The sequence below is a fragment of the Dromiciops gliroides genome, chromosome 2 (assembly GCF_019393635.1).
Source record: "Dromiciops gliroides isolate mDroGli1 chromosome 2, mDroGli1.pri, whole genome shotgun sequence".
NCBI classification, from domain to species: domain Eukaryota; kingdom Metazoa; phylum Chordata; class Mammalia; order Microbiotheria; family Microbiotheriidae; genus Dromiciops; species Dromiciops gliroides.
Window position 1 is genome coordinate 297,987,502 of NC_057862.1, and position 24,172 is coordinate 298,011,673.

The 24,172-nt window shown below is 35.7% G+C and overlaps 1 protein-coding gene across 5 annotated transcripts in view; it reads right to left on the bottom strand.

The window, feature by feature from the left end:
* Positions 1 to 217: 217 nt before the first annotated feature.
* Positions 218 to 24,172, bottom strand: part of CCNK (cyclin K) — a 38,388-nt gene continuing 14,433 nt past the window's right edge. For 4 of the 5 annotated variants that reach the window (XM_043982324.1, XM_043982321.1, XM_043982323.1 and 1 more), the window contains 7 exons: positions 20,666 to 20,771; positions 18,873 to 18,930; positions 17,892 to 18,061; positions 17,234 to 17,505; positions 13,012 to 13,045; positions 11,318 to 11,389; positions 218 to 1,616 (listed from right to left, as the gene is read on the bottom strand). In XM_043982324.1, coding sequence (XP_043838259.1) covers positions 997 to 1,616; positions 11,318 to 11,389; positions 13,012 to 13,045; positions 17,234 to 17,505; positions 17,892 to 18,061; positions 18,873 to 18,930; positions 20,666 to 20,771 — 1,332 coding nt within the window. In that variant the 3' untranslated portion in view covers positions 218 to 996. The remainder of the gene's footprint in view (positions 1,617 to 11,317; positions 11,390 to 13,011; positions 13,046 to 17,233; positions 17,506 to 17,891; positions 18,062 to 18,872; positions 18,931 to 20,665; positions 20,772 to 24,172) is intronic. The other variant, XM_043982325.1, reaches the window with a different exon arrangement.

Below are 24,172 nucleotides of genomic sequence, written 5' to 3' on the forward strand. Positions count from 1 at the left end.
TTGTTAATAGATCTTCTCATAAAAAGTGGCTGTTTAGTGCCCACAAGCTAGCCCATAAGATTCACTGGGGAAAGGGGTGGGAGCCAGTCAATAGCTGACTCATCTGGGGCTGTGAAAAGGACTCCAGAAGCAGGAGAGGGCAGGGAGAGGGGTCAACAGTGAGGTTTTAAGTCATATATCTCCACTTTCCTCCTCCCCCCAACAAACCATTCTTATATTTTCAGAAGTGATTTTATTTGGGTAGGTAACTGACTGAGGGAGTCTCATTTGTAACCAAGATGGAATTCACAGTATGATGTTACATTCACACTTTAAAAATATATCTGTATGTACAGGAATTTGTAGATAGATGTAAACATACAATACTTTCCAAGGTCCGGTTTCCATTCCCTTGTCTCCCCCCCACCAAAAAACAAACACAAAAAACAGCCCCAAATTCAGCAAGGCCAACCTGTCCAAAACAATTTTAAAATTAAAGGACCAAGAATACCAGTTAAACCAAAAAAGTCTGACAACAGTATCATATATCACAGGAGAGTATTACTGAAGGAAAACGGTTTTGACTTTAGATGATACTGGATTATTTAAAACTTTTTTTTTTCAGTAAAAGTAGGCACTGATTTTTAAAAGGAAATGTACTCCTTACAGTTAACTATTGAGCCAATATGGCTGGTTAACATGTTCACTAGTATAAAGTAATCCTGCACAGTAACAACTGACTTTAAATTAATCAAGTGTATAAAGTTAGATTATGATTGGCTTTGCAGTAGTAGCTATACAAGAAGCTGTGCTGTAGAAGGCCCGCTAGAATTCAAGTTCACCATTCCATTCCCTTTTCTGTACTGCAGCTGGGTAGCATGTACAAGGTGCCCTGCTGTTCAACTATTTTTCCATTTAAACTAAACTTCAAAGGTATTTAAAAAAAAAGAAAAAAAAAGAAAAAAATTGTATTTGATTTAAAAAAAAGGGGGGGTGAGGGGGAGAAGAGGCATCATGTTATCTCATCCAAGCTGCACGTCCCAATCCTCCCACAGGAGGCATGCCAGGTGGGGGAATGGGAGGTGGCACTGGGGGTTGCCCACCTGGGGGCACAGCTGGAGGAGGGTAACTGGCAGGTGGCATCCCAAGCCCTGGAGGAGGGTGGGGAGGAACAGCATGAGTTGGAGGCAATCTTGGAGGTGGAAAGTTGGGGTTGTATGTTGGTGGGGGAGGATATCCAGGAGTGGGTGGGGGAATGTTGGGTGGTGGAAAGGATGCTGGGGGAGGTGGGACAGGTGGTGGAGGGTTAGGAGGATATACGTGAGGATGGTATGGCAAGTGAGCGGGTGGTCCATATGCTGGAGGCAGAGCCCCATAGGCTGGTCCTTCCGTCTTCATCATGGATTGCAGACTTTGATAACCCTCTCCTGACATGTAGGAATTTGTAGTTGACATCCCAGTAATGTAGCTGGAAGGTGGTGGTGGTGGGGGTCGGTGAGGAAGAGGAGGTGGCTGATGTACAGGGGCAGGATGACTGGGAGGAGGAATCTGGACTTTTGGTAGATCTCCAGCCTCCACTGTGCCGGTCTGCTCGCCCTCTCCCATTGAAACTGCAGCTGTGAGGGTTGGCTTACGTTCTAAAGAGGAGAGAAAAGGCCAAAACAGGAATCACTATACAAATGAGATACAAGTGTTATATTTCAGGAAATGCTTTGTCAAAAGTTACAACATTAATATAATTACGAAAAGTCACATAGCAAAAAAATTTATTTATACTTTCTGGTTTCTGGCACATTATCTTCATATTTTTTGAGATTTAGAAATAAAATGCCAGTTATAGGGATTACAGAAATAGAATTTAGACCTATGTAAAAGTTAACAACGACTTGTTAATAATAACTAAGTTATTAAAAAAAAATCACCCAAACAAGCCATGATCAACTTATGTGAAGTAGCAACCACAATAAACTTTCATTTCTATATTGCTATAAGGCTCCCAAGGTGCTTTCCTGTGAGGTAAATTCTTTTTCTATAGGACTCACACGAATTCCCAAAATGCAAACAAATCAGTAAAGGTTGGAATTAGAATCCAAGCCTGTGTTTTCATCCCTACGACTAATCAGTCCAGCACCTTCCCCAATTCATCATTATTGTATAAAGGGGGTTAAGAAATGCATAATCATACTCATCTATCTCCTCTAGGAAAAGATACAAACTATAAATGTCATTTAAAGCCCTTCACAATTTAGTTTCAACTCTCATTTCCAAAGTGAAAACACATTACTTCTGCTTGCTCACTGCAGACAAACTGGCTTGCTGTTCCCTATACATGACAGTCCAGCTTCTGCCTGTAGGCCTTGGCACAGCACTAGCATGCGTTAATAATGCCTAATGTTCTATTTTGGCCTGAACTTCCAGTTCCCTCCAAGACTCAGCATGCCACCTCCTTTTAAGAAGTCTTTCCAGACTCACAGTTAGTGTACATCTTCCAAATTACCCATATTTCTTGTGTGTGTAAACATATTTGTATAAACATGCATTCAATAGAATGTAAACTCTTGAAGGTGGGGACTATTTTTGTTGTCTTCTCTAGCAGGTTTTTAAATGCTTATTGATTCACAATCAAACTGGGTTCATTTAAACATTTCCTGAGCTCTCATACTAGACCTAATGATAGGTAGAGAAAATGATGATGATGTCTACTCTCTTGGAGCTCAAGCTAACAACTGATACTTAAAAGTGTCTTTAAGGTACTTTATATATTTCTTTCTGATCCACCCTGTGAAGATAGGTGGCATTAATAAATATTATTTCCATTTTATAGAGGACAAAACTGCAGTTCATAAAAGTTAAAGCAATATGCTCCAAGTCTTAAGAGCTAGTAATCACAGGACTTTTGTGCCTTCACATCATCTTTGTAGAGGTGGCACAATGAATAAAATGTTAAGACTTTTGTGATGTGTTGGTTAATTTTGCTGAACTTTCCCTCCTAATCTTTATTATAAGGTATGGCTCTTTGGGAGGAGAGAGAAAAGATAAATTGGGAAATGTAGGTGACATAAAGAGATAGCAATAAAAACGAGAAGTCTAAGGCTCCTTTGCCACCAAATGAGAAGTGTACTTTCTTCCCTCCAGGGCACTGAGATTGAGATTCCTGAATGAGAACTCCAATTTATATCTTAGAACTCACTATGCATAGAAATCATAGGCCTTGCCACTGTGAAATGACAGGTAATGGCCAAGTCTAAGTAACATCTATAGAAGGCAACCCTTCAGAAACAAAAATCTATAAATGACACTGATGCTAAACCTACCCTTGAAAAAATCAATAGATACAGCACTTCATCAACTGGTACAATGATAATGCTAAGAATTTAAAAGTTCAAATTGTACTCCATCAGTTGAACCATGGAAGTAGATTGGAACCACAGAGGCCATACTCCTAAGGCTGCATGTATTGGCAGGGCAATTGGGGTTAAGTGACTTGCCCAGGGTCACACAGCTAGTAAGTATCAAGTGTCTGAGGCCGGATTTGAACTCAGGTTCTCCTGACTCCAGGGCTGGTGCGCCACCTAGCTGTCCCCTTTTCAGGGTATATTTTTAAAGAACTGGATAGACCTTTAAGGGCAAAATCACTGACAAAGTACATGCACACGTCTTTTCCCTCTCATAGAAGTTCAAAGTTTTGTGTGAAACTGGGATTTAAAAAAAACTAACAAAACCCCAAAGTGAAGGTAACAGCTATGAATCTGCTGCTCAAATAAATATTTACATTTCTATTTTCTGCTACATTCCCAGTTTTCTACTCACAGGAATTACAGTTACCAAAACAACGTAAATACTACCCAAAGGCTCTGATTGGGGTGGTGGTGGTGTGTGTATAAATTAACTGTTTCCTTTACATTCCAGGAGTCTAAACTTCAGGAAATGTTCTAATAACATGGAAAAATGATGGCAATATACTCAGGAAAAGAAGGGAATCCACATATAGAAATATGATTAGACTTTAATTCTATCTAGAATTTGTAAAATTCTTAAAGGATCAAATGAGATATTTAATGGAAGGGACTGTAAATAACAGATGTGTGTGTGTGTGTGTGTGTGTGTGTGTGTGTGTAAGTGTGTAAATAACAAAGAAATGTCAACTATTAAAATTAATTTTGTGTTAAAATACTCAACAAGGGGGCAGCTAGGTGGCGCAGTGGAGAAAGCACTGGCCCTGGATTCAGGAGAACCTGAGTTCAAATCCTGACTCAGACACTTGACACTTACTAGCTGTGTGACGCTGGGCAAGTCACTTAACCCTTATTGCCCCCCCCAATAATAATAATAATAATAATAATAATAATAATAATAATAATAATAATAATAAACCAGGAACAAAAATACTCAACAAAATAGAAGTGTTCCTAAAAAGGTGTTTAAAGAATAATCTTTTTCTAGACAAAAGGTGATACCATAGGCAAATTATAAAAGGAAGGAATAGTTTACTTGTCAGATCTAAAGAGAGGGGAAGAATTTATGACCAAGGATGAGATGGAGAACATTATGAAACGCACAATGGATCATTCTGATGACATAAAAAATTTTTTGCACAAACAAAAGAATTGCAACCAAGATTAGAAGGAAAGCAGAAAGCTGGGGAACGGTTTGTATAGCTAGTGTTTCTGATAAAGGCCTCATTTCTAAAATATAGAGAACTGAATCAAATATATAAGAACACAAGTCATTCCCTAATTGAGAAATGGTCAAAGGATATGAACAGGCAGTTTTTTAATGAAGAAATTAAAGTTATCTAAACCAGATGAAAAAATGTTCTAAATCACTACTGATTGGAGAAATGCAAATCAAAACTATTCTGAGGTACCATCTTACACCTATCCAATTGGCTAATAAGACAAAAAAAGGAAAATGATAAATGTTGGAGAAGATCTAGGAAAACTGGAACACTAATGCACTTGTTCGTGGAGTTGTGAACTGATCCAACCATTATGGAGAGCAATTTGGAACCATGCCCCAAACGCTATAAAACTGCATACCCTTTGATCCAGGAATACCACTGCTAGGTTTATGTCCCAAAGACATCCAAAAAAGAGAGAAAGATCTATTTGTACAAAAGTATTTATAGCAGCTCTATTTGTGGTAGCTAAGGAAATCTAAGGAAAGGAGATCATAAAAAAGACAAAATGACCCACATGTACAAAAACATAACAGCTCTTTTTGTGGTGGCATATGAATGTAATGTAATACTATTGTGCTGTAAGAAATGATAAGCAGATTTCAGAAAAACCTGGAAAGACGCTGAGTGAAATAAGCAAAACGATGAGAACACTGTACACAGTAACAGCAACATTGGGCAATGATCAACCATAACAGACTTAGCTCTTCTCAACAATACAATAATCCAAGATAGTACCAAAAGACTCATGATGGAAAATGCTATCCACATCCAGAAAAAGAACTATAGAGTCTGCATGCAGATTGAAGCATATTATTTTTACTTTTGTTATTTCTTCTTTCTTGTGGCTTTTTTTCCTTTTGTTCTGATTCTTTTTTCACAACATGATTAATTTGGAAATATGTTTTAACATGATTGTGATGTGTAACCTATATCAGATTGCTTGCTGTCTTGGGGAAAGGAAAAAAAATTGGAACTCAAAATCTTACAAAAATGAATATCGAAAACTATATATGTAATTGGAAAAATAAAATATTAAAATAAAAAATATTATTTCATTAAGAAATAGATGACGAAATATGCCTACAATATTTCCTATATGGCTAGGGGTATGTTTGTGTGTTAGAAACTATTCTAGCAGAATGCTGTATACATTTTTAGATGAGGTAATCTGATGTTTTTATTTAATGGTTTGAGTTACAAAGAAAGATTCAATTCCAGAGAGTGGGAAGAAAGTATTTCCAGAAATGACAGTGATATAAAAAAAAAAACAACAAAAAACAAAACAAACTTTCAACCAAAATATTAACATTGGGGAAAAATTACAGACCTACAGAAATGAGGTCATCTTAGTATAGGAAAAATTTCTCACCAATATCTGGACTGTAACCTATTCAAACAGGTTACTGATGCTAAAAAATGAGATATAGATAAACAAGAGTACCACAAACTATTCGCCATCTCTTATAAAACTTTGATTTTGAGGGGGACAAGGGAGTTCAGAAACCACCTCAGCATTCAAAACACTTAACCGTGACAAATGAGAGATGAGGACAAGGATTTTTATAATTTTATAATATTAGTATAATTTAAATAATATCAACTCTTCTACAAATCATTCCAGAGGATGACAGAAAATTATAAGCACTATCACCTCATAAAACAGCAAGAAATGATGAAGGGAAAAATGAGATGGAATTAAGAATGGTGTGAGATCTAAAGACAGATCATAACAATTTCTGTAATTCATTTATCTATGTAAGTGGTACCACTGAATTTGGACTCTTGATAGCTCAGTCCCTAAATGTGCCATACAAGAAAATGGAAATGGCATTAAAGTTGGCAAACAGAGGTGAAACAGTTGAGCCAAAGTAAATGCAGAGGAAACCTAGGATTCTGAGGGCACTCAGGAGCAGAGAGTATTTCTTACTGGGAAAAAAACCAAAAAGGGATCAAGAGGACATAGATAGGGGCAGCTAGGTGGTACAGTGGATAGAGCACTGATCCTGTATTCAGGAGGACCTGAGTTCAAATCCAGCCTCAGACACTTAACACTTACTAGCTGTGTGACTCTGGGCAAGTCACTTAACCCCAATTGCCTCACCAAAAAAAGAAAAAAAAAGACATAGATAAGTACCAACTCTCCCTTTGCTTATTTTCCTATTTCTATAAGAATCTCTCAAAGAAGAATTTATGCAAGAATCAGAGGTATCTAAAGGAAATAGGAGATCAGGCAGGCTTTCGTAAGTAATAACTGATTTAAGAAGTACAGTGAATACAAAACTGCACTGTGTTTATTGTTTTTCCAATTACTTAATGCATAAGATTTGTCTGAGGAAAACACATCCTTAAGAGACTTTCCTCCAACCAATCTTTCTATCCACCCACTAAAATCTCAGAAAACTAAACAAAAACACAAACTCACCAAATTCAGAAATGTTGATTATCAAACAGGGATAAAACATAAGCTTGCTGCTATCTCTCACTGCCATGCCACACTCTTCAAATGGAATTAGGAATTCCCTATAGATGATAAGGTGCCCCAGGTATTCCTAAATGCAAATGCATCAAGTCCAGCCTAACAACCTTCCTCCACCAATGATCAAAAAAGGACTGATGTCGAGACAGTGATATTCAACTGGGTGGACAACTGGTGTGTCTCTACCTCGCTCAAGAACCAAAATTGTGAGTGAGCTATATGGCATGCACATGACTAAGATGTAAAATATCCTCTTTAGATCATGTATGGTGCAGAAATGAAATGAAATAGGGAGGGAGACTGAGAAGTAACACTGCAACATACCTACAGTCAAATGTGTATGTAATATTAAAAGACCTATAACACAGCCTCCACCTCATTGAGTGTGTTCCCCATGGAAGATTTATAGGAGGACATTAACTACATAGGATGAGAAGGAATAAAATGGGTATTTACCATTAGGAGTCTCCACAGAGCCACTAAAGTTAATATGTAGAGTGTACAGAGGGCTCATTTTCCATCCAACATTATGAAGAAATACAGAATGTGCCTCACCAAAAAACAAAAACAAAAACAAATTCTTGTACTGGCTTCTTCCCTAATGCCTTCAAACATGCATCCTAAAAAAAACCAAAACAAAACCAAGCATCTTCACAAGATCCTACCAAACCCTCACACTTATCATTCCTCTTCCCTTCTCAATCAAAATTCCTAGGTGAAAAAAATGTTTACACCAATTATCTGTACTTATCTCCTTATGTCTCTGTAATCTGGCTTCTGACATAACTTAAATGAAACCATTCTCTCCAAAATTACTAATTATCTCTTGATCAACAAATCTAATGGTATTTTCTCAATCATTCCTCATCTCTCCAAAGGGTCTGACACTGCTAATCACACTCTCCGGCAAAGCATTTCCTCTTTGGGTAATTTATATTTTGACTCCTAACTGCAGGTGTACTGTAAGCTTCTGTCCTGGAGCCTTTTCATACTATCTCTAGTGACCTCAAGAGCTCCCATTGGTCTAATTATTATTATGGGCCTATTTTCCTAGTCTGCATAATTTTTAATTTCAGTGTTATCCATAACTCCTCACTCCACATATCTAATTAAGTTTTTTTGTTTGTTTGTTTTTTTTTAGTGAGGCAATTGGGGTTAAGTGACTTGCCCAGGGTCACACAGCTAGTAAGTGTTAAGTGTCTGAGGTCGGATTTGAACTCAGGTCCTCCTGACTCCAGGGCCGGTGCTGTATCCACCGCGCCACCTAGCTGCCCCTCTAATTAAGTTTTTACACCTTGCTATTTCTACCTTCCCACCACCCCTGAGTCCTCTTTTCTACTGTACTCATACAGAAACAACCTTAGTTCAGACTCTGGTCTCCCATTCTTAAGTTTCTCATCACTCCATTCCATTCTCCACAGGTTTTCCTTAAGTGCAGATCTGATTAGGTTACTATAGTATTCAAATTCCAGAGGCTCCCCATTGGCTCTAGATAAAATACAAACTCCTCATTAAGTTTAAAATCCTTCAGAACTTGGTTCCAATCTATTCTTCCCCTTCCCGCACTCTCCAGTCCAAGCAAATTAGTTTTCTGTTCTTCACACAACATTCCATCTCCTGTCACTATGGCTTTATGTTTGTTGTCCTACAGACCTGGAATACATTCCCTTCCTAACCTCTGTTTGTGTTTCACCAAATCCTTCTTCCTTCAAGTTGCAAACATCACCTTAGAAGATGCCTTTCCTGCTACTCCTGATTCCTAGTGACCTTCCTACCTTGTATTTATCCTACATTCACTTATATATGTGCATGTACTTTCCTCTGAAAGAGTATAAACTCCTTGGAGGCAGATTTTTTTCATTATTTTTGTTATTATATACCCAGCACCCAGAATAGCTCTTGGTCCAGAGTAGGCAATTGGTCAATATTTAACGATTGATTTAACAGTGATCTTAAGCCACCTTAAGAGGCATAGTTTCCAGGGCTAGGGAACTTTAATAGTTTCATTAGACTGCCACAGTCAGATCATGTCATGTTCAATTTGGGGTGCCATGTTTTAGAAACTGATAAAATATAAAACCAGAGATGGGAACAAAGGTTTGAAGAACTAGAGAGATTTTGCCTGTAGGAAATACTTGAGGGGATATGATAACTATCTTCAAGTATTTGTCATGTGGAAGAGGGATTAGACTTGTTGTGCTTGGCTGCAGAGAGAAGAACCATGAACAATGAGCAGAAGGTACAAATCTGAGCTTGATGTCAGGAAATGCTTTCTTAGCAACAGGAACTATTGAAAAATAGATAGGGAGGTAGTGGGTTCCCCCTCATTAGAGGTCTCTGAAACTGAGGTTAGATGACCATTTGCTAGGTATGTTGTAGAAAAGGTTCTGGAATACCAGCATGGATTGGATTAGATTGCCAGTTAAATTTTTTTTCAACTAGGAGATTCTTATTTCTATTGTTTACTAAATGAAGTTTACCACTGTTTCCTTCCTGTTGCCTACCTTCCAAGCTTGTTCACATCCTGGCTTTATTACGTAAAGCTGGCCTTTTACAAAGAACTATTTAAAAGGCTGACAGATCACTTGTCAGGGATCCTATAGAGGATGAAGATTGGTTTAGATGCCCTTTTGAGGTCACCCTCAACTCTTAAATTTCTATCATTCTATTTCCCTATACTACTACTACTACTTTTTTTTTTTTTGCAGGGCAATGAGGGTTAAGTGATTTGTCCAGAGTCACACAGTTAGTAAGTGTCTGAGGCTGGATTTGAACTCAGGTCCTCCTGAATCCAGGGCCGGTGCCTTATCCACTGCACCACCAAGCTGTGCCCTCTATTTCCCATATAACCCTTTCTTTATTTAGTCTTCTCAGTGTGAAGATGATCCCTCTCTTCCTTTGCACATTCTATTCCCCACCTAAGAATGTACTCCTCCTTCTCTCTAACTATCCGGGTCCCACTAATGTTCCAAGGCCCAGCTGAGGTATTGTGTTCTCTATTAAGTTCTTTCTGATTACTATGGCACATATTAGGTTCACACCACATTTAACACTGGTTACATTTTTCTAACTAGAATAGTAAGTCCTTTGGGGGCCATGGACAATGTCTTAAGCTTCTTTCATGTTCCCTATATTGCAAAGTTAAGCACACAGTAAAGGAAAAATTCATTCTTCTTTCTCGATTTAAAAAAAAACAACCACGAAGTTACCATGAGAAACCATGGCAATTTATAAGAAAATAAAAAAGTGATTCTGCCTCCAAGAAGTTATTATAAGCCCCAGTGGGATGAATTAGAAGAAGCATAGATATTACATATCTGACACAATAAATTTTAACAAATAGGCAATGGACAAATGCACAAACTACACAATACAATAGATATAAGTAGTGAGTGTCATTAAAAAATTGTTTTCTCAGACTTGCATAGACAGTCAACGTTGGCAATATTCTTCTCCAGTACCAATCTGCCTCCTATTGTCTTTAAAAAAAACAAAACCAAAAAACTACAGATTTCTGTCCCAAGTTTAACATTGTATCTAATATGTTACCTCAATGCAGAGCAAGAGGTTTCCCGAACACACCTTCCTTTAAATTCTGACAATAAAGAAGTCTAAAAATCAGAGCTCCCTCATAGTGATTTAGAAAAATGGGTCTGGAGTTCTATAAGGATTTTTCTGTAAAATTTACTCTAATATTCACTTCATTGTATGAAGGTTCAGAACGGGAGAATGTGAGGAGTAAAGTGGTGGTTAATATTACCATGAGGCCTTGTTTTCTACATAGTTACTAGGCAAGTCCATCAATAAAAACTAAAAGATCATTCTAATTTGGAATTTCACCTATGGACTAGTTTTCGTTACAATAGTCCTGGAAAAGAATTTTTTAATGAAATGGATGGTTAGTACTATGCCTTCCCTTTTCCTGATCCACAATTTGTAGTTATAAAGCTGGTGGTGACCTTAGAGGCTCTCTAATCCAAACTCATTTTAAAGATGAAGAAATAGGAGCTGAGAGAGATTAAGTGACTTGCCCAGGATCACACAGGTAGTGATGGAGGTGGGATTTGAACCCGGGTCCTTTTATTCCAAATTCAATACTCTCTCCACAGTAATCACTGACTCTTAACAAGGTAAAGAAAAAAACCTGGTTGCCAATGAGCTAATCTCAAAGGAAAACTTACCTGGAGGTGGATGTACAGGTAGTATTGGTGGGTGTGTGGTCTCAATTTTGGGGATTTTAGATGGTGGTGGTTCTAAAAAGAAAAACCGTATTAAAAAGCCACCCATACTTCTGCACGAAAATAAAATTTTTAAAAACTGATCCGGGCTTTTAGGAAAAATAACTGAAAAAACCATATGGCTTGCAAGGAAACTTCAGAAAGGATCCATTTAAACCATTACACATTTATCTTTTAGTGAAAAGGACAAATTGTTTCTTGTCAAAAACTTCTTTCTAATTTTCCTACAACCACTATTTTCTACTTTTAGTTGAGATAAAAAAAATATCATAAATAACCCTACTTGAGAAATCCCCTTCAAATAATTTTTTGGAACTTATCGTAACACTTCAAAAGGAACCAGAATTCATTTCTAAAACAACATCAACTATCTGGTACACAGGTGAAACTAGGGAAGCAAATAAGGCCCTGAAGAGCCAAAAGAAACTTCAGTCTATGCAACTAAAACGAATGCATTTCTCTTCCAAGGAGAAATCCTCCTCAAAGTTCTCACTCAGAATCAATTTACTCATTTTTGCCATAGTTCATTCAACAACATTTCAAGTCACAATATATCAGAACAATGTAGAAGGGAGGGATGGAGGATGGTACCTGAGAGACAGCCACACTGATAATAGCAAATAGCAAGAAATGATTACTGACAGCAAGGGAAGAGAGAGAAAAGGTACATTCAAGAATTCAAAAAGCACAGTAATCCAGGGTCATGCAGTGTGAGGGAGAGTAGTTATGCTTTAAGTGCCCCAAGGATATCAGTGTAAGTACACTAGTTATATATACAGTGAAAGTATACTGTTGTTAATAATGATGATTCTCTGTCATCAAGGTTAAGTTTTAATAGCCTTTTTAATGAATGCTAAAAAGCCTGTTATTCATTTTAGAAATATTTTCATCCAATATATCAAAAATTTTAAATAGTCTTGAAGCCAAAAGGGTTACAAGTATCTCAAATCTTTACCCATTGTGAAGCACTTTTTATTTCGTGGCAATGTGGAAAAAATGACTGCTTCGAACACTTCTTGGTATTCTCATAACTTTAGAGGTTCCTCTATGAACTCAACAAAAACTTCACATCCTAAAGAAATTGTAGAGCTGAAATTTGGATGCAGGAGTCTATAAAAGGCATGGCCTGTTGAGCTCAGAGCGGGAGGATTGCTACACAATTTCTTTCAGCAACACTCTTATTTTTTGTATATACATCCTAGTATTCTAATTCACCCTATCTCTGAGACTTAGCTGGGTCACTTTCAATACTTTGAAGGCTTTTAACTTGTCTTTCATTCAAGAGATGATAAAACTAAGATTAGAGGAGAACAATGAGTTAGTTCATACACACAAAATTTGGGTACAAAAATATTAAACATTTTCAATGTGACTTTTATTAGCTAGTTTATTACTAACTACACATTTATCCTGTCAAGTATTACAGAAACCTTGTGCTTTTCTTATTATATGTCTTCACTAGTAGAATTCAATCTCAAAAGAAGGGAAAAAGAAATAACTTCAGGCCCCTGGAATTCAAAGTTTAGGGCTACTACTGTGCTGGAAAGAAAAAATGTTTTCTAAAAGAAGCAATATATTTCAGACATAGGCATTTTGATTAAAGTAAAAATTAAATATTTTTTAAAAAATGAGATTACCTGCTGTCTTGTTGTCTTCCTTAGGAGAAACAACCTAATAAAATAAAGTTTTTAAGTGTTAACCAAGAAACTAGCTTATAGATGGGGGAAAAAAGAATTAACTGTTACTAGGAAGGAAGTAAACAAAATCTGAACCATAGACATAAGAGATTCATTTCCCCCCAGACTAGTCTATTAGAAAAACCTACTGTGATTTATGTAAGACTGGCTGATGATGGATACCAGAAGTGTGTTTTTTCCTATTTTATACTTCAATCTTAATTTAAATATTAGACCAAATTTACTGACTTTTCTGAGAACAAAATTTTGGTCAACTCTCATCCAACATACTCACCTACATAATATTCAATGATAAATAATTTACCTCATTAAGGAATATTTTAGAAGCTACATTAAACAGATTTAATAAAATATTTTTTAAAATATAAAATTAAATAGATTTCTGCACTGGAAGGTACATACTACTACCATTTTTTGAATTAGTATGATGTCAGAAAATCTGGTAGGGACTTCTGAGGACAAGCAAACAGTGTGGTCCAGAGGTAAAAGCACCAATCTTGCAATTAGGAGACTTGGGTTTGAGTTTCAGCTCTAACCAAATCATTTAACTTCTTTGAGCCTCACTTTTCTCATCTGCAAAACAGGGATAATACTTGCAAATGTTCTTTACAAGACTGCAATAAATAAAGTACTCAATAAATCATACAGTATTATATAAAAAGAATTAATCATTTAGTCCACCCTTCCTCCCAATTCAGGAAGTATCTCTACAAGTAATAGGAGAAAACACTTACTTAAACTAACCAAAAAAATGTGGAAAATGTAGATGCGTTGTCTACCTTTACAAATTCAGTAAATCTAATCACATGTACGTCAGCTATAAAGAAGCAGCATGATAAATATCAGCTGGGTAATGTTTACTTTCCCCTGTATTATAACCTCTAAAGGATTGGTATTGGAACTTTTAATCTCTAAAACAGTCACAGAAAACAGTTGTCATATTACATTTTTTAAAAACACCTCGATGAGAAAACTAAAAAACTACAGGAATACAAGGTTGATTCTAAAAAAGAGATATGAGGAGGCAGCTCCACTAATTTCTTTTTAGAGAGGTGGGGGGTGGGTCTAAAGGTGTGAAGCCCTGAGAATAATGCCAAACTTTGACATGTTGGTTAGTTTTGCTGAGCTGCTTTTTTCTTCTCTTTTAAATTTTTTGTTATAACGGACAGTTCTCTGGGAAGGAAAAGAGAAATACACTGGGAAATGCAGATGTAAAAATAAGGTATAAATAAATATTTATTTTAAAATATCTCACTACATATATTGATTTTGGGGTAGTTATTTCCATAGTGAAAAACTGAAGGGGACATAGCCTGACTTTATTTATTTTTGGTGAGGCAACTGGTGTTAAGTGATTTGCCCAGGGTCACACAGCTAGTAAGTGTCAAGTGTCTGAGGCTGGATTTGAACTCAGGTCCTCCTGACTACAGTGCCGGTGCTCTATCCACTGTGCCACCTAGATGCCCCCAATAGCCAGACTTTAAGCTATTTAATCTCTTAGGGCCTGTTACCACATAGAAAATTAAAGGGTTGGACTAGCCAATACCTAGTGTTTCTTCTTCTAGCTTTTATAATTTAATGCATCTATGTGAAAATTTACCTTTTACTTCAACAATCTGTTATTATTATAACTTACTGTCAATCTTATGCTTAAGAATGTTTCAGCAGAAGCCAGAGAACCAGTTATGATGGATGTTGAGTAGATCTTATTCAACTCTAGGTTAGATGAGTTGACCTCTGAGGTTTTTCTCTCTCTTTTTTTACAATAATAATAAGCATTTTAATTTAAAGTTTGAGTTCCAAATTCTATTCCTCCTTCCCTGAGGTGATAAGCAATCAGATATAGGTTATACATGTGCAATTATATAAAACATTACCATATCAGTAATTTTGTATAAGAAACCTTGAATAAAAGAAAAAAATGAAAGTGAAAAATAGCATGCTTCAGTCCGTCAATATCAATATCAGTTCTTTCTTTGGAGATGGATAGTACGCTTCATCATTAGTCCTCTGGGATTGTCTTAGATCATTGTATTGCTGAGAATAGTTAAGTCACTCACAGTTCTTCATCCAACAATATTGCTGTCACTGTGTACAATGTTCTCTGAAGTCTCTTCTAACTAAGATTCTGTGAAACATCTGACAGCTTCTCATCTATACTGTCCTTGAACATCCTGAGCCTAATGGAGAGCTTACTACTATTTGGGGCAGTTCCACTTTAATTGTTAGAAATCATTTATCCCTGTTAAGTTTCATGGACTGGGCCATGTATTAAGGGAAGGATAACTAATGAACAGCTCATATGCTTCACTAGTATCTTCAACATTGAAGAGAATGTGAAGAAGGTCCCTAGCATACTGGGTGAGTCCTTAGTGGAGAACTTAAGAAAGGATATGGTCAAGAAGTCACATAGGAAGGGTATGAATATGTTGCAATCTGAATCAATAGAAGGAATACCTATAATGAGATCAATGATAAAATGGAGAAAATTTTATTTTATCCCATAATTTTCAGCCTACATGACCTTTTGTCCTGCCTCATGTCACTAATTAAGTATGTCTGTTATTGTAGTATTTAATCACTTAACTGATTAAAACTGAATTTGAGAAAGTTAGATATATATTACAGTGGAGTCAGGAAGCCAAGTTTAAATCCTGTTCCAGACACTTACAAGCTGTATGACTCTGGGTCATTTAGTGTACCTGCCTCAGTTTCCTCAATTGTAAAATAGGGATAACAATATTGACCTCCCAGACATGTTGTGAGGATATAATGAGATAATATTTGTAAAGAGCTTAGCACATTTCCTGGCACATAGTAGACACTATTCTTCTTCCCTTCCTCCTTTCCTTCCCCTTCAATAAATGTCTGAAATATATAAGGTACTATCCTAAGCATTGTAGAGAAAACAGAAATAGCAAATGATTAGTTACCATTAATATGAGAACTTATTAGTTTCTGTATAGCTATGTGAAGCTTTGTATATGCTAAGATCCTTTCCATCTTTCACATTCATAGACTGGCTCTATGAAAAAATTTTTCTTCTCAAAATAAGTTGATGTCCTTGGTAATGGAGAAAGAAATGCTGGACAGGACAAAGTACATAATTATAACTTGAGAGTAGAGAATTTCTTCTAGGATAATATCTGTGTATTTTCATTTGATACTACTATTCAAACAGTTTTATCATTCAATTACATTTTTCCTTTCTGTCCACAAGACCACCATAAGAGACTGTCAAATGGCTTGCTGGAATACAAATATAAAATATATGTGGCTTAAATTTGATACCTCAGTCTGGAAATTCTCAAAACAAATAGGTTTAATATGAATGACTTATTCTCATGTTAATTTCTAGCAATCACCTTTCTTTTGTAAATGCTCATAAACTATATATATATATATATTTTTTTTTTAGTAAGGCAATTGGGGTTAAGTGACTTGCCCAGGGTCACACAGCTAGTAAGTGTGTGTTAAGTGTCTGAGGCCGGATTTGAACTCAGTTACTCCTGACTCCAGGGCCGGTGTTCCATCCACTGCGCCACCTAGCTGCCCCATAAACTATATTTTTAATCATTCGTTTAAGGATACTAGAACCTATAGTTTTCAGGATGGTTCCCCTTCTTTCTCAGTTCTGAAAATAAGAGTCAACCTACTGACTATCCTTAAGTGTTTTGGCATCTAGCTTTCTCTTGTGGATTTTAAAGAATGACAATGGTTTTTCATTCAGATCAGTCAGTACCCTAGGAGGTAGTCTGCCTAGGCCTGGAAACCTGAATGAATTTTAAGCGGTTAGGTGCTCTCTTCCAGTGGAAGGAACAATGGCTCTGGAATCTAGGATGAAGTTCTGTCTCTGTCACTGCCTGTGTGACCTTGGATTAGTTATGTAACTTTTCTGGACATCAGTTTACTCATCTATAAAATGAGAGGGCTGGACTAGATGGCTTTTAAGGTCCCTTACAACTCTTAAGTCTATGATACTAATATTTATTCATCCATTAGCTGATTTCTAAATTAATACTGAGTAAAATAATGGCTTTAGGATTGTTACCATTTTGGTATCCATTAAAAATTAAAAAGCCAAAAAAGAAAAAAATGGATTTGGGGGAACAGAAAAAAACAAAAGGATTTCTCTATTTCAATGATATCCAGAGGAACTTACCACTGATCGTTTGACCTGCCTGGGAGGGCTAGGCTGAGGAGATGGTTTCTTGGATTGTTGTGCTTGCTGCTGTTGCTGCTGCTGTGCTGTCTGCTGGGACTCTTTCTGTTGTGGCTGTGACTGTTCAGAACTTTGAGATTGCTGTGATTGTTGTACTGAGGGCACTTGAGGTGTTGATTGAAGAGATGGTGGTTGTTGCAATTGATGAGGAGTATGATGAGGCATCTGCTGTTTTCCTTGTGAATAGAGATCCAGGATCTGGTGGCAAATGTCTAAATAAAGTACAAATATTAAATTCATCTTAAACTGAAATCTCAAATAAAATTCATATTTAGAGATATAAAACCTAGACCATTTTCCTTTCAACAACTATGGATTTAATTTTCTACTTAACCCCACATACCCATGAATAGGGAAGTCAGAAACCTTTCTGGAGTTCATCTGGAAACTGAGGAAGCTAGAGTAAACATTGAAGCTGCCTTCCAGATCTAATATTATATAGTTCTATTTTCCTCTGAAGTTCATGGGAAATGTATATGTGTATTTGAGAAAGAAAGAGATGAAAATGATGCTAACTAATTTAATTTAAGGTTTTTAAGAGGTCGGTTTTATCAGGCTTGACTGAGTCCACTAAGGAATATGGTCAAGTTTACAGTACCTTCTAGTACATCAACAGGTACATCTTGAACAAACTGTTCCCACCATCTTCTATACATTGGTTTTGATGTCCATTCCTGTATTTCAAATTTGCATAAACGGCCTGCCAAGTACATGACTGCTACTGCTATGATCTCAGGTTCCCATTGTAATGATAATGTAGTACACAGGCTATAATAATAAAGAAAAAGAACCATTTTAAATGCATTTAGTCACATAACTATATCCAAAGTTCACAGGATACCTCCAATAGTAAAACTTGTATAACCACTCAGGAAGCAATTATGTTCATGTAATTTTCTTTTAAACATTTTTTATTTTATTTTTATCCATGAACTGTTTTTACATTGCATTCACTTCCAAATATACCCCTGATCCATCACCTACCCCTTATAATAAAGATTAAAAAAGAAAAAAGTCATTCATCAAAACCAAGCAATATATCAACTATGTCTGACAGCATATGTACTAGTACAGAATCAGTGTCCTTGACCACTACAAAATAGGTAGTATCCACGTTGTCTTGGTAAGGCTCATTTAAAACCAAGATAAACAAAATGCACAAATTACAGAAGGTAAGATGAGCATAAGAAAAAAAAAATCTTGATTTTTAGAGCCACCTTTTAGCTTCCTAAATTTATCCATATACTCCTTCAAGTACTTATAGTAAAATAGAGCTAACATTTAAAAAAATGTCCCTTTATGAAAAGCTAAATAGAGTGAGCTGTGTAACATAACATGGCTCTAAAACAGGAGTTCTTAACCTATTTGGTTTTATGGAAGCCATATTGAGAACCCTTGCTCTGAAACCACTATTAGGAATGATCTTTCTGCAATATACTATTTAAATACATGAGTTGTTAAGAGTTCTTAAACATGTAGTTCTAGATGTCATGAATTAGATTATTCAAACCAATTATTAAAAATTTAAGACTATATATCATATCTGCACTACATTTTAAAATATATTGGTAAAATTTACCTGTCATTTACAAATGTCCATGCCATTTGAACCAATTTTTGAATTTTGTTTTTATCACCTAATAAAAGAAAAGGAATGTTAGTAAAAATATGGGGGGAGGGGGGAAGTTCTGAGTGCTCAGTGAGTGTCTTAACAAAAGTGAATACCATATATAGAGAGGAAAAAAATCTCTGACTGCCAGATAGGAATGGAATAAATAAAAATTGAAATAGGACCAATCCTTGTTTATATTTTTATCTTTTCCTCCAAAATACTGAACAGGTTAATAAAATAAAAAACTCGTGGAAGATTAATGTATGTGATGATTGTAGACTGTTTTCTCATTTTCCCTGCCACTAAAAAATCTCCAATGAATTTTATGAAAGAAATGGAGCCTCTGTAAATTCAAGGTCCTATAAGGAAATTTACAGATCATTTGCCATATCTAGAGCCAGGCAGATAATCTGTTCCTAGCATTACCACCAAAAAGAAACAAATTTCATTTTTTATGACATAGAGGAAAGGGCAGTGGATTTCTAGTTAGAAGGTGTCTTCCAGAAGTCTCAAGATATTTCATTTTTAATATGGGGCTAATACCATCTTAAGTCTCTCCCCAATTCATGACATTCTCTAGTCACCTGGAATCATGTTTACTCCTCAGTAAATTTCAGTGGTTCCCTATTACCTACAAGATCAAATATAAAATCCTGCTTGATTTTAAAGATCATTTTACAGCCTGACCCCTCTCTTCTTTACTCTCCTCCAAATTCTCTAAGATCTAACAGTATACTATCCTCTATCTCCTGACTCTGTGCCTTTTTACTGAGTACACCCCATGTTTGAGATGCTCTGTCTTCTTGTCTCAGCTCAAATCCCACTTTTTGCGAGAAGTCTTTCCTAGTCTCATCAATGCTAGTCCCTTCTTTTGACACTACCTCCAATTTACTCTATGTTTTGCATGTTGTCTCCCCCACTACAAAAGTTAAGTTCCTCGAGGACAGGGCCTCTTTTTACCTTTTTTTGCTTGCCCAGCACTTAGCCCAGTGCCTGGTGCGTAGCAAGCACTCAAATACTTATTTAAATTGATTACAGTACTTCAAAGATTATTTTAAGGAAAACCCTTTGTAACTTTAAAGTAGAAATTTAAGAAGCAGCATCACATGGTGCACAGAGTGGTGGCCTCCAAGTTAAGAAGATCTGGATACAAGTCTTATCCCTGACTGGCTGAGTGATCTTAGAAAAGCCACTTAATCTCTCAGCCCACCAGAAAACTCTCTAAAACTCGAAGTTGTAGGGGATTCCCACACCAATAAAATCACAAGCCTGTTTAAAAAAAAAAAAAAAAGCCTATTTCATAGAATTGTTGAGAAAAACAGTATAAACTGTAGTGTTGTGTCTAAATGTGATCTATTACTATCATAGCACAAATTATTTCATACATATTGGTCCATTTGATCATCACAACCCTAGTGAGGTTAATAAGGCAAAAATTATCATCCCTATTTTATAAGCAAGAGAACTGAGGTCTAGATAGCGGAAGTCACTTGGCCATAGTTGTTCAGGTAGTTTTAAGTGACAGAGCTGAGAGTAAAACAGTGATTTCTTAATTCCATATCATAACTCTTTCTAATATATCCCATTTCCTTTACTCCTAATACAAAAAGTTTCTCTCTCTCTCTCTGTTTTTTATTTGAGAAACAGAAAATGAAAGTGTACCATCAAGTGCTAATACAACTAAGCCCACAAAGTCAAAAGGGCTGTACTTGAATTCTGAATGATAAAATTCTATTTAGCAAAAACACTGATTCTTTTACCTTTGAGTTGTTTGGCATATTTGAGGAGGAACTGGTAGGGATGTTCTACTTGCAAATCAAACTTTATGGTCTGTAATAAGATCCTCTCCAGTACCATAACTTCTTCCTAAGACAAAACACAAAAAACAGGCCATTATGACATTCTTTACAATCACATCTCAATACAGCTTGAAAATTAAGTTTTCTGGTGAAATTAATCAATTAATTAATACATTTTATCAGTTTATCTCTAACCATGATTTTAACACCTAAATTCTGACTCTAATTTATGTGCCTCCTTAAGAACTGGAGAAGGTAAAATAAACAATGCATAAGTTAGCTTACATACTGGACTAGAAAGTTGAATAACTCCTACAATTTTTACACAGGCCATTATTTCTAATCAGAGATCTAGCCTATGCAACTGAAGACCTCTGGTAATGAAGGCAATGTCAAAATAGTTGGCCTCATACATAAAGAATATTTAAGAATATATAGTGGGAATAGAATGACAGTTGGATTTAGAGTCCCAGGAAATGGGCTTCAATTTCACTGAGCGATTTTGGGGAAGTCATTTTATCTCCCCAAGCCTCACTTCTACATCTGTAAAATGAGGGATCTAGATTAGGTGGTCTCTAAGGTCCTTTAATACTTTAAAACTATGACCTTCATAATATGAATATCAAGTTTATAGTTTTCTTTTGCTTTGAAATTTTCCCAGCAGTAATATTTTACAATATTTATAATACTGCAAAAGAATTTTTTGCATTCCAAGGGACCTAGGATGCTCTGAACCTCACATCATAAAGCGGAAAGAGAGCAGTACCTAACACATAGAGCAGCAGCAGAAGCATAATTCAATAACAGATACCACTATTTTTAGCATGACAATTATTTAATTTGATAGGCTTTAGGTAATGTCCAATTTTATTAGTTATTTAACTTCCAAATTCTACAAGACAAGGAATTTACTTGGAATATATTATTTATGTATGCAGGCAGAGATAAAGGTCTCACTGGAAATCACAGACCCAAACTGACCAGGTCTGTGAATGGTGGTGATTTAGTTACTGACACATCAAGGGGATACAGCCATCAATTAATTTTACCTATGAAGAAAGCTCACAGGGAAGGATATTGGTATAGTAAGTCTTCTGTATGTCTGTGCGCTTGCATGTACATATATGTAAAGTACTGTAAGTGATGAAAAAATTTAAATTTTCTCAAATGATATATAAAATCAAGCTTTGCATGATATATTTTTAAACCAGCAAGAATATATAAGGCAAAACATTAGAATGAATGATATGCCATATGTTTTGCTAAAATTCTCAATGATTTAATTTTCTAATTTTCTAGAAGTGGTCTATTAGAACTGGCTATTATTTAATAGTATTGAAAAATTAAGGGTTTCAGATAATGAATAGTCAATAGAGTATCTCTCTCTCTCACACACACACACACACACACACACACTCGTCATTTTTCAGATATATCAAATAAGAGAAATGTCATTATTTCTAGGTATAGGAAATCACTAATTTAACACAAATGACATCTGTAAGCTGAGCTACATTTTGGATTCTATTTTTTCTACATCATTTACAAGTGGAAGGAAATGCATTTTAAATCGCAGTTATTTAGATTTAGATTATTTTAGATTCCAAACAGTAAGCCTCATACCTCAAATTCCCATTTAAAGTTAAAAAAAAATCAGAAGCTTCAAATATATTTTCATGGTATAAAAATGTTACACTAAGATTTTATTTTATTTTATTGCTTTGTCACCACTTGTTTCTGGTGGCTTCACAATTCCTCTAAGTTTAGAAACTGCCTCTTATTACTAAGTGTGCTGATCTCATAATCTATCATCGGCCACCTGCAAACTAGATAGAATTACAAGATGATAGTGCCTGACTTCTTTTTATGTTATGAATATTAGCAGGTGCAACATTTTGACTATAACTGGCAAAGTATCCAGTGTTCTACAACTCTTTAAAAATAAAATAAGTCACATACACTATGTTCCTTAAACTTAAAACTGTCCTGATAAAATTGTGTACTGGAATTATTACCCTCATCCAAAAAAAGGATAAAAATTTCATACAGTTGACTATTTGTTTAAATTAGCAGAAGAGCAAGGAACTGTCACCTTTAGTTACTTTCAAAGTATACTTTAATAACTGTGATAACTACAGAAAGTACCATCATATTATGTTTCCTAACATCCTTGTAGTTCAAAGCATTTACTGGAATTTTTTTTACCCTATTTCTATTTTTATAATCATTTATTACCTTCTTTCAACCCCCTTCCCTCCACGAATAATTTCAAACAGGAACTAACTGAAAATCCTAATCATAAATGTGCATACTCCAGAGCAACAAATTCCTGCATTAGCTATGTCCCAAAATGCAAACAACTCATTTTGCATTTTAAGTCTGTCACCTCTTTTGAGGAAGTAGGGAGCATGCTTCATCATCAGTTCACTAAACTTGTGATTTATCACCACACTAATCAGAGTTCTAAATAATTTTTTGGCTATAATGTTGCTGTCTTTGAATAAATTTTTCTCCTTGTTCTGCATTATTTCATAAACATCTTTTGAATTGTCTTGCAAACTGTCCATCTCATTTCTTATGGTACAATAATATTTCTATTACATGAATATACCATAATTTGTTTAGCCATTTACTCGAAGGTGGGCAGCCCTTTAGTTTCCAGTTTGGGTCTACCATGAAAAGAGCTGCTATAAATATTTTTCTGTCTATAAGACCTTTAACTTTTTCATCGATCTCTTCCTAGTTTCCCACATTTTAAATCAAATCTGAACTGCCATATGCTTAGTAAGGCATTAATGGCTTAGTGAGGACATAAAACTATCATTTCATTAATGAAGAGAAGCAAGCAGAGAGGTCAGGTTGATTCACCTAAAGTCACTAGAATGAAACTCACAGCTCTAGACAAAAGACCCTTAAAAATGAATATTTCCAAATGTCTCACCTCTTAATAGTCCCTTAGAACAGAGGTGTCAAACTCAGCAATCCAAAAACGCAGATTAAATTGTAATTGAGAAATATTTAACAAAAGAAAAATAACACAACAGAGATAATGTTAATTTGTGATTTTCTAAGTTAACATGCCAACAGTAGGGAGTGCCTTAGGCCAGAAAAAAGTCCTACCATATAATTATATTTAAATTGCTTACTAAAACTGTGATTCATGTCAATTTGGGTGATAGAAGAACTGTCATATCTGATACAACTTGGTATCTATATGGAGAATCACCTTCTGTTGGCCACGTTTGTTAGCCTGTTCTCAGAAGTTAACCAGAGTATGGCTCTGCTACCTGTCATTTCTAAAAATCACCTATGGATGATGAAAGGAACCCTGATGTTCAACTCTACATTCCAGTCTGCTGTCTCTAGGAGCAGCAGTGGACTCTTCCCCAAAATACAGATAAACTGTATAAGAGAATTTTTCTGGTTTGCCTTTTGCCACATTTGCTTGAAACAGCAAGAACATCACTA